Raw genomic sequence first — 12,826 nt, forward strand, 5'->3', positions numbered from 1 at the left:
TCGGACGAGCAGGTACGGACACCAGGAGCAACCATGTAGATTGTGGATCAGCCTATCTATCTTTTCATGTTATTCATAAATAATAATAATAATAATAATAATAGTTGTGTTTAGTCAAAACTAGCATTAGTTTATTGACTAATTAAGAGAGATGTGATGGTTAGTAGGCTTCCAAAAATCATGTTAATCCAGTTTGTTCAAACTAATCAATCAGATAGGGGAGTGACAGACTTGCTACCTTATTCTCTCAAGTCTCAAATAAATACCAGAGTTCTGTTTGCCAAGAAAAAGAAGAAGAAAAGAAAAGCTGATGACTTCTACAAATGGCTGCGTAAAAAGTCCGGTGGCAAAGCTTTCAGCTTTCACAAACAACTGACTGGCATGGCATTAGCATGGTTCTCTGTTGGGCTTACGTTTTTAAACGATAACACTATATGAAGATGATATTTTACCTTGCAGGCCTTGTTTAAGATGTTTAGACAATCTCAAAGCTATGTGCAGATTAGACAGGAAATTATCTGTCACCAAACTTGAAATCTCTGTAAGTTGTTGAAAATTGGATAACCAAACCAAAATCAGAGTTAACCAGGTAGCTTGCTTACTTCATCATGACGAGATTGCAGGGTAGCCAGTTGTTCAGGATTATGTTTATAGAAAGAAGTTTGAGACGATTGTGGTGCTGCACAGACTGGAGCTTGTTAAAACAGAAGCAAAGTTCAGAAGCAGCAGTAACGGTAGACCTGACGACCCAAAATTTTTACGTTCATTCAAACCTTCTGCCACATGTCCATGAGTTTTCCAAGATACAAGATCCCCCATCTTTAAAAAATACAAATGAGAGAGGATTGAATGAACATAAACAATGGATCTGAACACAACAAAGAGTAGCCAACCAAACTGATTTTACAGTTTCTTGTTGCTGTATACAGGCTTGGGCAATTTACTTTACAAAGGGAGAGGATCTAAAGTGTAGTGTCCAAGCCTCCCAGTACGATAAAGATTGAGCAACTTAGCTGAAATCTTGGTTTGAGAATCGTTGCCTGGTTCCAAAGAAACCAGGAAAGCTTCTCTCAACGCTGTGAATTGCACTTCAATTAGCTCCTCCAAATCCTTCTCATTTTGTACATTTCCATCTAAACAAGATATAGATTCAAGCAGAGTCCGACGTACCCTATTCACCATGAAATCCTACAATAACAATAATAAATGTCATTCTCAGAATAGGAAGAAACAAAATGAAACGAAGTCATAAACTAATCATATAATTGCTTGATGTACATAGATAGAAGGACTATTGCTTTTTTTCTGGGATTACTGTTAGATTACACATTTACAGTAAGCGAGGCTACAGCTGGTACTGATATCATGGATTCATGCCATGCAGACTACCACCTACTTATTGATCTTTTGGCATAGTCTAAAGATACTTCAATTTTGCATTTCAAGTTCAGAACATGAATCGTTCAACATCCAAGTTCTTTTATGACGATCATCTCAAGAAAATAATAATAAAATGAACATTTTAAAATTTTTGAGGAACAAGGAAAAAGTAAAGACAACAAATCTTTAGATCCCCCTTCCATAGAGGCACATAACTGTTTATTCAAATAAGCTATTTACAGCACAATTGCATACCAAATTATATTAGCCATTTCTAATAAACATCGGATAAATGAAAGACCCTTGAGAATGTATTTCTAAAACGAATGTACTTGATTGATCATTTTTTTATTGTATGAGAAGTCAAATAAGAAAAATTAAAGAAACTCAAATAGAAATCCTGATAAAGTACAGGTATGGAAAATGGTTATCTCTATTTGTATCGAATTATTTTCTCTGTTTATTTACTTATTATTTATTTTGGGTTCTTTAATCTCCTACAACTAGAGTAGCCTTTCTCCATCAGTCCTCAGGACTACAACCAGTCAAATTCTTCTTATAATTCTTCGAAGTCCTTCTCTCTCTTTCAATTATTTCCTAGAAGAACACTTGCAATTCAATTTACTACAACATCATCATAAGCATCTTTTTTTTCAAAAATAAATAAAAAAGATCAAAGGACAACTTATAACCATATAAAATTAGAGAAGATACCAAATACCAATACCTGAGTGTGATCGGAGGGATATTGCCTTTTTCGTTTCATGTTTAACTTTGAGTCACTTGAGCCTTCTACTTCCTGCCCTGTAAATGATTTGTCATTTCCATGTGTGGATAACCTTTCCCATTTCTTATATCCATCACTTATGTTGAGAATAGCAAGAAAATATCGAGCAAGTTCTTTTTCCCCAACCAAGTTTTCAATTGCTCCTATTTTAAGGGAAATAAAAACCTCAGCTGAGATTGTGGAAAAAATTGAAAATTCAAAAGTATCTCACAATCCTAATTTATAAAACCATATGGATAAGCTGATCAAGAGGCTTTCATAATAATTTTAAGTTTAATGCAACCACTGGACAAACATATCACTCATTTGCACGGCGGAATGAAAGGGTTTGCATAGTTGTACCTGTTAAAGCTAGCTTGGTGCAGACTTCAGAGTCATGAATCTGGGGAGGTAAAATTCCTGGGGTATCCAATACATAAATATTGGGATGGCTACCAATCTGGAAAATGAGAGGCAAATTTCAATAATAATATGACAACTTGATGAAGATAAATGGAAGGAATAGTTAAGTATGGGAAAGTGGGGATTGTATGCCCTATTTGGTTACTGTCCTTTATTCCTAAACCGTATTTCTAAAAGCAAAAAGAAAAAATACAATGAAAAAATTGTTTTCATGGTGAACATATAAGAATCATATGTCAAACAGTGCTCTAAAATAGTTTATATAAACTTAAAAAACAAAAGTGTTGTCAAAGTAGTATTTGAAAACTTAAAATGGTATGCCCTGTTAATTAAAAAAAAAAGTGTTTTGGATACAAGCTTTCAAGCAACAGTTTCCAGAAGCAGTCAGTCAAATGGGTTTTCTGATTTAAAGAATATATCCCAGAAATCAATTTCAATCACAAATAGTTCTTTGATCCAAAATTCCATTCTCTATCCTTGGTTTCCTGGCTACAAAGAATGTCACACTGTAAGCAAAGGATACTCACCTTCAAACTGCTAATGTTTTTTGTTTCTCCGGGATGAGGACTCACAATTGTATGTTTCAACTTTCCTTTCTCTACGAAAGCCAATATTCTCAGAAACTTGGATGTATTCAAAATTTCCCATTGCAGACAATGAAAATAAGAATTTAGATTGTTGAATTACCTGCAGCACTAATCCTCCCAAGCTGATGCAAAGAGTTGGCAAGAGCCGACTTACCAACATTAGGTATCCCAATTATCATCATTGTAGTGGTATGACCGGAATGATCTATTCTTTTCAATTCTCTAACTTGGGCTTGTAAGAAATTGAGGAACTGCGAGAAGTGATCCGACGTAACAATGTGGCATTGTGGCATCCATCAGGAACTCTGTAATGTGGGCTAAAAAAAAAGAGGGAGAGGGAGAGAGAGAAGAGCAAAATGCATGTAGTGAAGAACAGAAAAAGAAACCTTTTTGACGTTTTCCTTGTTATGGGAATTGACTCCATAAGAAATGCAGTTTTGTTGTTCAAAATACTTAGTCCACTCCTTGAGTTGGGAGCGATTAGCAAGGTCGGTCTTGTTCATTACTATAATACGGCGAAGAGAGGAAGGCGGGAAGTTGCTCAAAAGCTGACAGTGGGATGACAAAGGAATCTAAAAGAAAAGAAAAGTATATATACAAATTAAGTCAGACATATCATCAAACAGTTGGTGTGGTATGGTGGTGCATGGTGGTGACATTATAGTGTTACCCGGGCATCTCTGACTTCAAGAATGAAATCAACTAATGGGATTCTTTGAGCGATGGCATGAGACGCGGCTGCCATGTGAAGGGAGTACCATCCTGATTTTGCTTTCTTTAATGCTTCTCCTATTTCCTTCAATCCTATACTCCTACTTGCCATTCCCATTTCTTCTTCTTCTTCTTCTTCTTCTTCTTCTTCTAATAAAGAAAGGGTTGAGGCATTAGGCAATGTGATTCGAAATTCATAAATAAAGAAGGATTAGTTGGTAGTGTATTGGGCTTAGTATTAGTTATTGCCCGAATGGAAAGGAGCAATAAGCTGAGACCACTTCTGATCTTGAGGTCCACAGACCAAACCCATCCAACCCGCACTACACGGTAGCTTATATATTTTTTTTTTAAGAATAAATTATATATACAAGTTTTTTTATGTATATTCATAAAAAAATATAAATATAAATCAAAATACTTATATACAAATATAATCAAATAAATAAAAAATAATATGTGTTAATAAAAATTATTAACAATAAACAAAGATAAAAATGAAGAGATAAATATATATAGATCGAAATCTACAAAAAAAAAAAAATATATATATATATATATAGAGTGGAAAAATATTATTTTAATATATTTATAAATAAAAAATATTTTAAAAAATAATTATTACTATATTCTTAAACGATCAGTAATTTTGAAAATTAAATTTATATATATATAAAAGACACATACACACACCCATCATCATCTCTTGCTTCACTTATATTATTTCTTTTCAAGCTTTCCTAACCTTGTCTTCATCTCTTTTTAATTTCTTTGTCCTTTCTTTTTAGGATTATTCCTTTATATAATTATGTAAACAAATTTTTCAAGTTAATTAACATAATTAGAATGATTTAATTTCTATACTAAGAAAGACATGAGTTTTACACTATTATAGAAATAAATCAATTAATTATACGAGTATCTGATGGATTTAAAAAAAAATTAAATTTAAATTTGTAATTGATCTAGTAAAATCTATCTTACTTGCCGAGTTAATTTATAACTCGGGTTATTCAGCAAAACCAGGAAGAAATCAGAAATCTGCCAGCATTTTTAATCAAGCTGAAAAGTAAGCATAAATCACTTCTTGCACTGTTCACAATAGTTTTTTTTTAATATCAGCTCATTTATTGTAATAAAACTATTGCAGAATGGCTGGCTAATTTAGTTGGCATTTTGTTGGAAAATTAATACAATCAAGATCTTAAATTCTCATTCTTTGTACGACGCATGCATTTATCAGACCTTTGATGCGTTGTCGGCATCTTTTTTTTTTTTTTTACTTTTTCTTTCTAGAAATTTATGTTTAGCTTTTTACATTTTCATATCAACCCTTCAAGTTACTTTTCTTTTGATGTTATCTTCAATTTTTTTATATTTATTTTTTTAATTCATTTCTCAAGTTTCCTTTTATTGTCAATTACATTCTATTTTCTTTTTTCTATCTTTTCATTCTTTTGATTTTTTTTTTAAATAGTTTTCTTAATTTGTTTTCTTTTTAAATTTCACCCCTTCTTTTTTGTTCTTTCATATTTAATTCTCATTCTTTTTTTTTGGCTAATTTTTTAATTTGAAATTTTGTTTTTTAATTTTATCATTTAGCATTAAATTGATTGATAGTCCCCAAGGTAGTCTAGCGTGGTGGTAAAGGGCTTGAGATCTGCACAGCAGGTCTCGAGTTCGAGTCAGGACATGCACCTCTTGTAAGAGCCTGGGACAGCCGAGATTTTACTCACTCACCTGAGTCCACAAGGTGCGCTTTCAGGGAGGTGGGGTTTCCTCGAATCCAAAAAAAAATTAAATTGATTGACAATTAAAATTTTTAATTGAACTAAGGTTTTCAATTTCACGGATTGTGAATTTTAAATATTAACCCAAATTTAAAATATTTACCCGAATTAATTAATATGGGTTTAAACTATTATTTTACCGTTTTTTCTCACAATGGTTTTCATTCTCACAGTCCTTCAATTATTTTGGATTATTCATTTTATAATTGATCAAAGTTACTCTTGTCTATTTTATTCTATTTTTGCAATGTTAAGTTGCTATAATACCTATAAATGTAAAACAACACTTAACTTAGGTCTATTGTTTTTTTTTTAAATCACTCGTAAAGCTTGACTTTAGAGGCTTAATCGTCATCTTAGGAGCGATTTAGTCTTTAATTTAATGTCGATAATAATTGAAAAAATTATTTTTTTTATTTTATTAATCAATATTTAATTGGTTGGGAAATAAACTTTGTGAATGATTTTTTTTTTTTGCTTTGTTAAGAGTTACCACGGTCTCGAACAAATATCTATTTTATGATTGATGCTCGATTATGCAAGTATCTAATTTTTATCATATAATTAAGTAAAAATTATTATACCCAGTTAAATCCATGAACAAAATCACGTATGGTCAGGGTTATTCAATATATTATTGTCTCAATATTTAAAAAAAATCTTATTTTTTTTGTAAGTTGATCAATATTTTTACCAATTATTTAATTTTCTTTGAACTCATTAAATTAACCCATTTATATTGGATCAGCTCTTAAATGGTTTGTTCAAAAACTCACAGCAAGCAAAGAGTTAGGTCAAAGAATCTCAAAATTCACCTGTATTGTAAAAATATCTCTACACTTTTAATGTTTTTTTTTTTTTTTACATTTTAAAAAATTAATACAACAGAGTACACGCTAATGGACTAATCTAGTACTAATAGATTTCGGAGAATTTGCTGAGAACGGAAACAAGTTCTCAAATATTCTAGAAAAACAATTTGGTCTCTGGGTCGATTGACCATGAGCACTGTCAGATATCTTGAAGAGCATAGTTTTTTCTTCTTCTTTTTGTAGATTCTGCTAGGGAGGGCGTGACCGTGCTAGCAGCTAGCTAGGGCGTCCCAGGCCTTGTTTCTTCATCCTCCAAGCAACGAACAAACGACCACAAAACTGTCAAGAATATTACAGCCACGAAGACGAATATTACAGCGTCAGGCAGCCCTGATGTCATAATTTGTTCTTCGGTCTTCATGCTAGTTTAAAATCGTCTGGGAAAATAGAAAAACGAAAACAAAAGTAGATCAGTTCGTTAGCTAAATAGGTAATATAATTAACAAGAGGAAGCATGAAGTACAGAATAATTTCTCTTCTTTTTTTTTTGGAGAATAAATTAGAATGACTAATTAGAATAAATATAGTAGAGAAGAGCTTAATTAACCAAACAAAAAGTTGAGAAAACCTTTAATTTACTCAACAATGCACCAAAGAATCGACTTGAATGTATGAAGTTAGTTAGCGAAAAGTTCTAAAATTATATATATACTTGGCAAAAATCATAGCCATTACTATATAGGAAATAAGTTTATAAGAACATAAACATATTTCCTGTTTGGAAGTGTAGTTGCAGTTGTTTTTCAAAGTGTTTTTTATTCAGAAAGTATCAAAATAATTTTTTTATTTTTTAAAAATTATTTTTGATATCAGCGCATTAAAATGATCTAAAAACAACAAAAAAATATTAATTTGAAGTAAAAAAAATTTCAAAAATATTTTTAAAATGCAAAAACAAAAGGATGATTGTTTTTCTGTATTTGCTAACAATAGTATAGGAAATATTGATTACAACATATCCATACTGTATATATATAAAAAAGGAAATATCTATTTGACAAAAAAAAGCCTCTTAAATTTTGACTAAATTTGATATTATTCCAATTAATAGTTGTAGTATATTATAATGCTTGCTATTTTTCTCTATACTAATATAAATCTAACAATTCAGTAAAGCCGAGTCAATAAATATAATTTCATCTCGTAGAATAAACAATATGTATAGAATTAGAATTATATATTTATAAGAAACTCTAATAATATACCATTATTATATATAAGCATTCAATTACTGGAAAAGATGGCAAGCCCTAGATAAACAACTTTATTTCTGCAATTTATCTTTATTATTCAATTTATTATTTTTTATTTAGCATTTTATTTAAAAGTTACAAGTTTTCTTAAAATTTCAGTTTATTTACTTTTTCTTTATGCTTGGAATAATAGTTCTTTTTTAGTGATTGAAATATTAAATACGTACACTGAAATTGATTTGCGTCACTCTGCTAATGATCTTTGTTGAAGATTAAATTTTTAATTGTAGTTTTATTTTTATTGAAACGAAAAAATAAAAAATTAGTAGCATATTATCTAATTCAGTGTAAATAATTTCTACTGCTTAACAGCTTCTTATTATTCCTCTTAAAAAAATAAATAATTATTTTTAATTACTATCTTACAAGCATGCAAAACCCCATATCTGATTAAAAATTAAGTGTTACTAAGTGATATTGGCTAAAGTGATATTGTTGAAATTTTTCACATAATATTTTTTTTTTATCTATATAAGTTCAAACTAGAACCAAAAGAATGGTTATTGTTCTGTTTGTTTTTGCATTTCAAAAACATTTTTAAAAAAAATTAAAATTTTTTTATTTTTTTCTTTGCTTCGAATTAATTTTTTTAGGTATTTTTAGATCATTTTGATTCGTTGATTTTAAAAATAATTTTTAAAAATAAAAAAAATATTATTTTAATACATTTTCAAATAAAAAACATTTTAAAAAATAATTATTACAATCCACGCATAATTAATTATTTTTTGGTAATTTTTGTTTAACGTGAGGGATGCCCTCTTCATATGGAGAGATGATTTGATTTCGATTTATATGCTCTAAATAACAACCTATTAAAATGATCCATTTGAAAGAAATGAATAATATATTGTTGTTATTTAGAGCATGTATATCGAAATCAATATGCAAAGTGATATACATGCTCTAAATAACAACAATATATTATTCATTTCTTTCAAATGGATCATTAAAAAAAAAGTTTGACTTTCCTTTACTAAGATTTGGAGGATCTGATAAGTAAATTATAATATGCAAAGAGGCAAACTCTACATACAAAAAGGTAAAGAAACAAAAATGTAAGCTCTTAATTGATTAATTCTTGTAGTCTTAACAATTATTTTTTTCAAAATTTATGCACATTTCAACTAGTCTAATAAATATTATCGTTCAATTTACTATAATCCAAACTCTATCATACATCAAGTGGAAATCAAAGCTTTTATTTCTTTTAACAACAATTCTACAAGTATTGTGTTTGACTATGAATTGAAAAAATAAAATTATAGTTTTGTCCTTGATAAAAAAAAAATTAAATGGACTGACCTGGGTCAAATGACGTTCTCACAGGGTCTATTTATCATTCTATTTTTATTATAGGGAAACTTGGTCTTTTTCCAATTTTCTTGCATAGTAGAATTACTTTAATAACCTTTAAAAAAATAACTTGTCTATGGCCTAGGGTTATTTTTTGTTTTGTACATTTTAAGTATAGTATAATGACCCAATTGCTCTTCGAATCAAAATTTTCGAGGCATGGTTTTAGAGGCTTTTGCATAATTTCATAAAAAACATTTCATAGTAATTATTTGGTCTTAAAAGTAATGTGGTATATGATTGTTTTTAAAAAAACCATTATTAACATATACATTGCACTCTTCAATCGCTCAGCTACCTTCGAGCAAAATGTAAGACTAACTCTAGTAGTAAAAAATTTCCTTCCACCATGTTATTGAATTCTTCATTTAAAATTTCAATATAATTCTCTTAGTTTGACATATTTGAGTGTCAGTTCTTATTCTTTTGATTTGTAATTTTTATTCTAGGTTTTTTATTTAATTTTTAGTTTTTTTTTCAATTTCATCATTCAATTTACATTTATTATGTATTTTTTTCAATTTTAGTACTAATTCTTTTTATTTCTTAATTTTTTGTCTCTTTTATACACTTTTAATTGTTTTCAATTTCATTATTTGATATCAAAAAATTAATTTGTTATTTTTTTAAACTTAGTCATCATTCTTTTGGTTGCTTCTTCTTTTAATTATTTTGTGAATTTTATTTTTATTTTCAATCTAACCCTTCAATCCAAAATTATTCATCCTCTCATTTATTTTTATTTTTTTGTAAGTTTGATCCTTATATTTTTAATTGCTATTTTTTTTCTTTTGAATCTTTTTATATAATTGATTTTTTTTAATTTTATCATTTGATATTGATTTATTAAAAATTAAGCTTCGTGGTTTTTTGAGATTTGATGCTTCTCATCAAATGGCCAGAGTCATGGGATTTATAAGCTAACACGGGTTGACATCTTTTTTCTTCACTTATTTTCTTTTTCAATCTCATTACTAGACATTGATTTTTTTTTTAACAAAACATGCTTCCTGATTTTCTTTGTTATCCTTTATATAAAGTTATCTTGATCTCATGACTTGGCTCGTAGGTATGGCGAGTTAACCCGAATGGGCTCACACCTTTTTTTTTTTGCATTTAATTACTCTTTATTCTTTTGGATCTTTTTGTGGGTTTGATTTTTTTTTTAATTCATCATTCAATATTTGGTTTGTTGAGAATAGGACTTCGTGGTTTTTTCATATTTAGTATTTCCTATCAAATGACTCAGGTCACAAGTTTTATAAGCTAACAATGGTTTTTGTTTTTTCTTTAAAAAAAAATTAGGTTTCACAATTTTCTTCATTGTTCTTTCTATTAGGTTACCCGATCTCATAACCTTACCCGTGAATTTGACGAGTTGACCTAGGTAGACTTAAGTCTTTTTTTGGCTTGTAATTTCTACTTTTTTTTATTCTTTTGTATGATTGATTCTTTTTCTTTTAAAATTTTATCCTTCAATATTTGATTAGTTAAAAATAAAGCTTTGAGGTTTTTCAAATTTGGTGTTTCTCGTTAAATGACTTGAGTCATGAGCTTAATAGAATAACACGAGTTGGCATCATTTTTTTTTTGTTGGGAATTGGGATTCTTGATTGAGTTTGGGTTTAAGATTTCACATGTTATGATTTTGAAAAATTAACTCGAGTCTAGGAGATTCGTCGAGCTTTCTTGGTTTTTAATGTTATTAAATTAGGGTTTCCTTTCATTATGTTATTAAACTAACCGAATTTATTAAATGCAATCGACTCAATGACTCAAGTTTCAGATTTATTTTACTTTTTTAGAAATCCTAACGTCACCATAACTTTCATCTTCTTACATCCAGAAAAAAACTTGGCCTGGTCCGCGACGTTACATCAACCACCTATATAAGTTTGCTCGGGTCATTTTTTTTGTCTTTTTAATTTTTTTTCTCTTTCGGCTTTTGATATTTGGTTCATGATAATTAGGCTTTTTAATTTGTTTCAATATGAGTTTCATGGTTTGATCACAATTTCACACCTTAGATCGCAGGTTTCCCGAATTAACTATTATTGGCCTGAATCGATTCAATGTATCGTTGTCTTAATATCTTTTAAAAAATAATATGACGTCCAATATGTCACCATTTAAATATTTTAATAGTATTTTGGCCATCACACATCAAATTTTTGACTTTCTTATATCTTAGCATTTTTTATTCTGGAAAAATAAATAAATCGATCCACAATGTGCGGTGTAGCACGGAAAAAATGTAATACAAAGACAAGAGCCTACAATACATGACATGTTGCGTAGGTTTAGTGTAAGAACTCAACCAAGGCAGCATGCATGCATGTGTGTATCTATATATATCACACACATAGAATTAAGTTCATAGATGAGGATAATCCTGTGGGGTGTACCTCAACTGATCAGATCCTGAGTTTGCTCTCTAGATATCACCAGTTCGAGTGTCACAAATCTCAGGATCACTGAAGGCTTATCTGGTCAATAATTTTAGATTTCGAGGGGTTAGTCGAGATGCGCATAAGTTGTCTAGTCACCTACAATTACAAAAAAAAAAAAATCCATAAGCAAGGAAGGACAAAGAAAGCCTAACAAATCCAAATTATTAAAAAGAAAAAACACCTACCATCACAAGACTTAACCCAAGTAGCGGCCAATAAAAGTAATGAGGGATCTCCACAACTATTTATCTCGTCAGAATGTGCTTGGTTGATTTAACATCATAGAACAATAAATTTAAAAGTTTGGAATATATCATTAATTGGTCACTAATCTCCCCCTCCATAATTACTTTTTTCATAAAAAGATCATATAGTAGGGATCGAGGTGCTCAATCTCACCTAACACATAGTCACACCATAACAACTTACCAAGATGATATCCTTAAACTAAAGCATTTAATAGTAAAAGATGATTGCTCAAATGATTGAAAAAAAAAAACCTTCTAATTAGTATGAGCTTGACCAATTGATTTTCAACATTTTCTTGCGATTTGCAATGCTTTATGATATAAGAAGCCAAAATCAAAGTTAGAGTCCATGTAAAAGAAAGAACTGGAAAGTATTAAATATATATTGGTATTTATGGTCTAATTATTAAATATTTATTTTTCATAAAGAGATTTAAAAGAATCTTGGACTACACAGTTCAAATATCTCTCCTCAATTATATAAAAATTAAAGAAACAAGAGTTATTATTATGATTATGGTATGTTTTACTATATAAAAAAAAAAACTATCAAAAACACAAATTTTAGGCTAAAACATATAAAGTTTCAGGTTATTTGGAATTAATTCTCTACTATAATTGAATGCAATTATAGTGTTTGATTTGAATTCAATTATAAATAAATGGAATTAATGTATATTTAGAAGAGATAAAATTCAATTTATTTTATTTCTTATATTACTTTCATTACATTCATCTTATTTCTTCAAAAAAAAAAAAATTTTAAGCTAGATAAGTATTTTAGAAAAATTAATTTTAGTATTAAATTCTTCCTCTTTGAAATTATAAATCAAAGGAGCTGATATCTAATTTATTTTTATAACAGTTATAGAGATTAATTTTCATTTGAAGTTCAATTTTTAATATTCAAAATCTCATTAAAACTTCTAAATTAAATTTAATTCAAAAAATTTAATAATATCATTTTCCTTTGCTATAAAATTCCAATTT

General features: G+C 29.0%; 1 protein-coding gene across 2 annotated transcripts; it reads right to left on the reverse strand.

Moving 5' to 3' along the window:
* Nucleotides 1–741: 741 nt before the first annotated feature.
* On the reverse strand, nt 742–4,187 carry LOC133678312 (DAR GTPase 2, mitochondrial). Of its 2 annotated transcripts, none has more exons than XM_062100599.1 (7): nt 3,827–4,187; nt 3,543–3,728; nt 3,257–3,407; nt 3,097–3,167; nt 2,510–2,606; nt 2,108–2,184; nt 742–1,188 (listed from the first exon to the last, which is right to left on the reverse strand). In XM_062100599.1, exons 1-7 carry the CDS (start codon nt 3,983–3,985, stop codon nt 946–948), a joined length of 984 nt encoding a protein of 327 aa, XP_061956583.1. In that variant the 5' UTR covers nt 3,986–4,187; the 3' UTR covers nt 742–945. The 2 variants fall into 2 exon arrangements, with proteins under 2 accessions (XP_061956583.1, XP_061956582.1); XM_062100598.1 differs by having other exon boundaries at nt 2,108–2,310; nt 3,827–4,186.
* Between the last annotated feature and the right edge of the window lie 8,639 nt (nt 4,188–12,826).

This window comes from Populus nigra, chromosome 18 (genome assembly GCF_951802175.1).
Source record: "Populus nigra chromosome 18, ddPopNigr1.1, whole genome shotgun sequence".
Classification (NCBI taxonomy): Eukaryota; Viridiplantae; Streptophyta; class Magnoliopsida; order Malpighiales; family Salicaceae; genus Populus; species Populus nigra.

Coding starts and splice junctions, on each gene's coding strand:
- LOC133678312 (XM_062100598.1), bottom strand. CDS start 3,985: ATGGGAATGGCAAGTAGGAGTATAGGATTGAAGGAAATAGGAGAAGCA. Junction 3,408..3,542: donor ACAAGGAAAACGTCAAAAAG/GTTTCTTTTTCT, acceptor CACTTCTCGCAG/TTCCTCAATTTCTTACAAGC. Junction 2,311..2,509: donor CACCAAGCTAGCTTTAACAG/GTACAACTATGC, acceptor CCCTTAAAATAG/GAGCAATTGAAAACTTGGTT.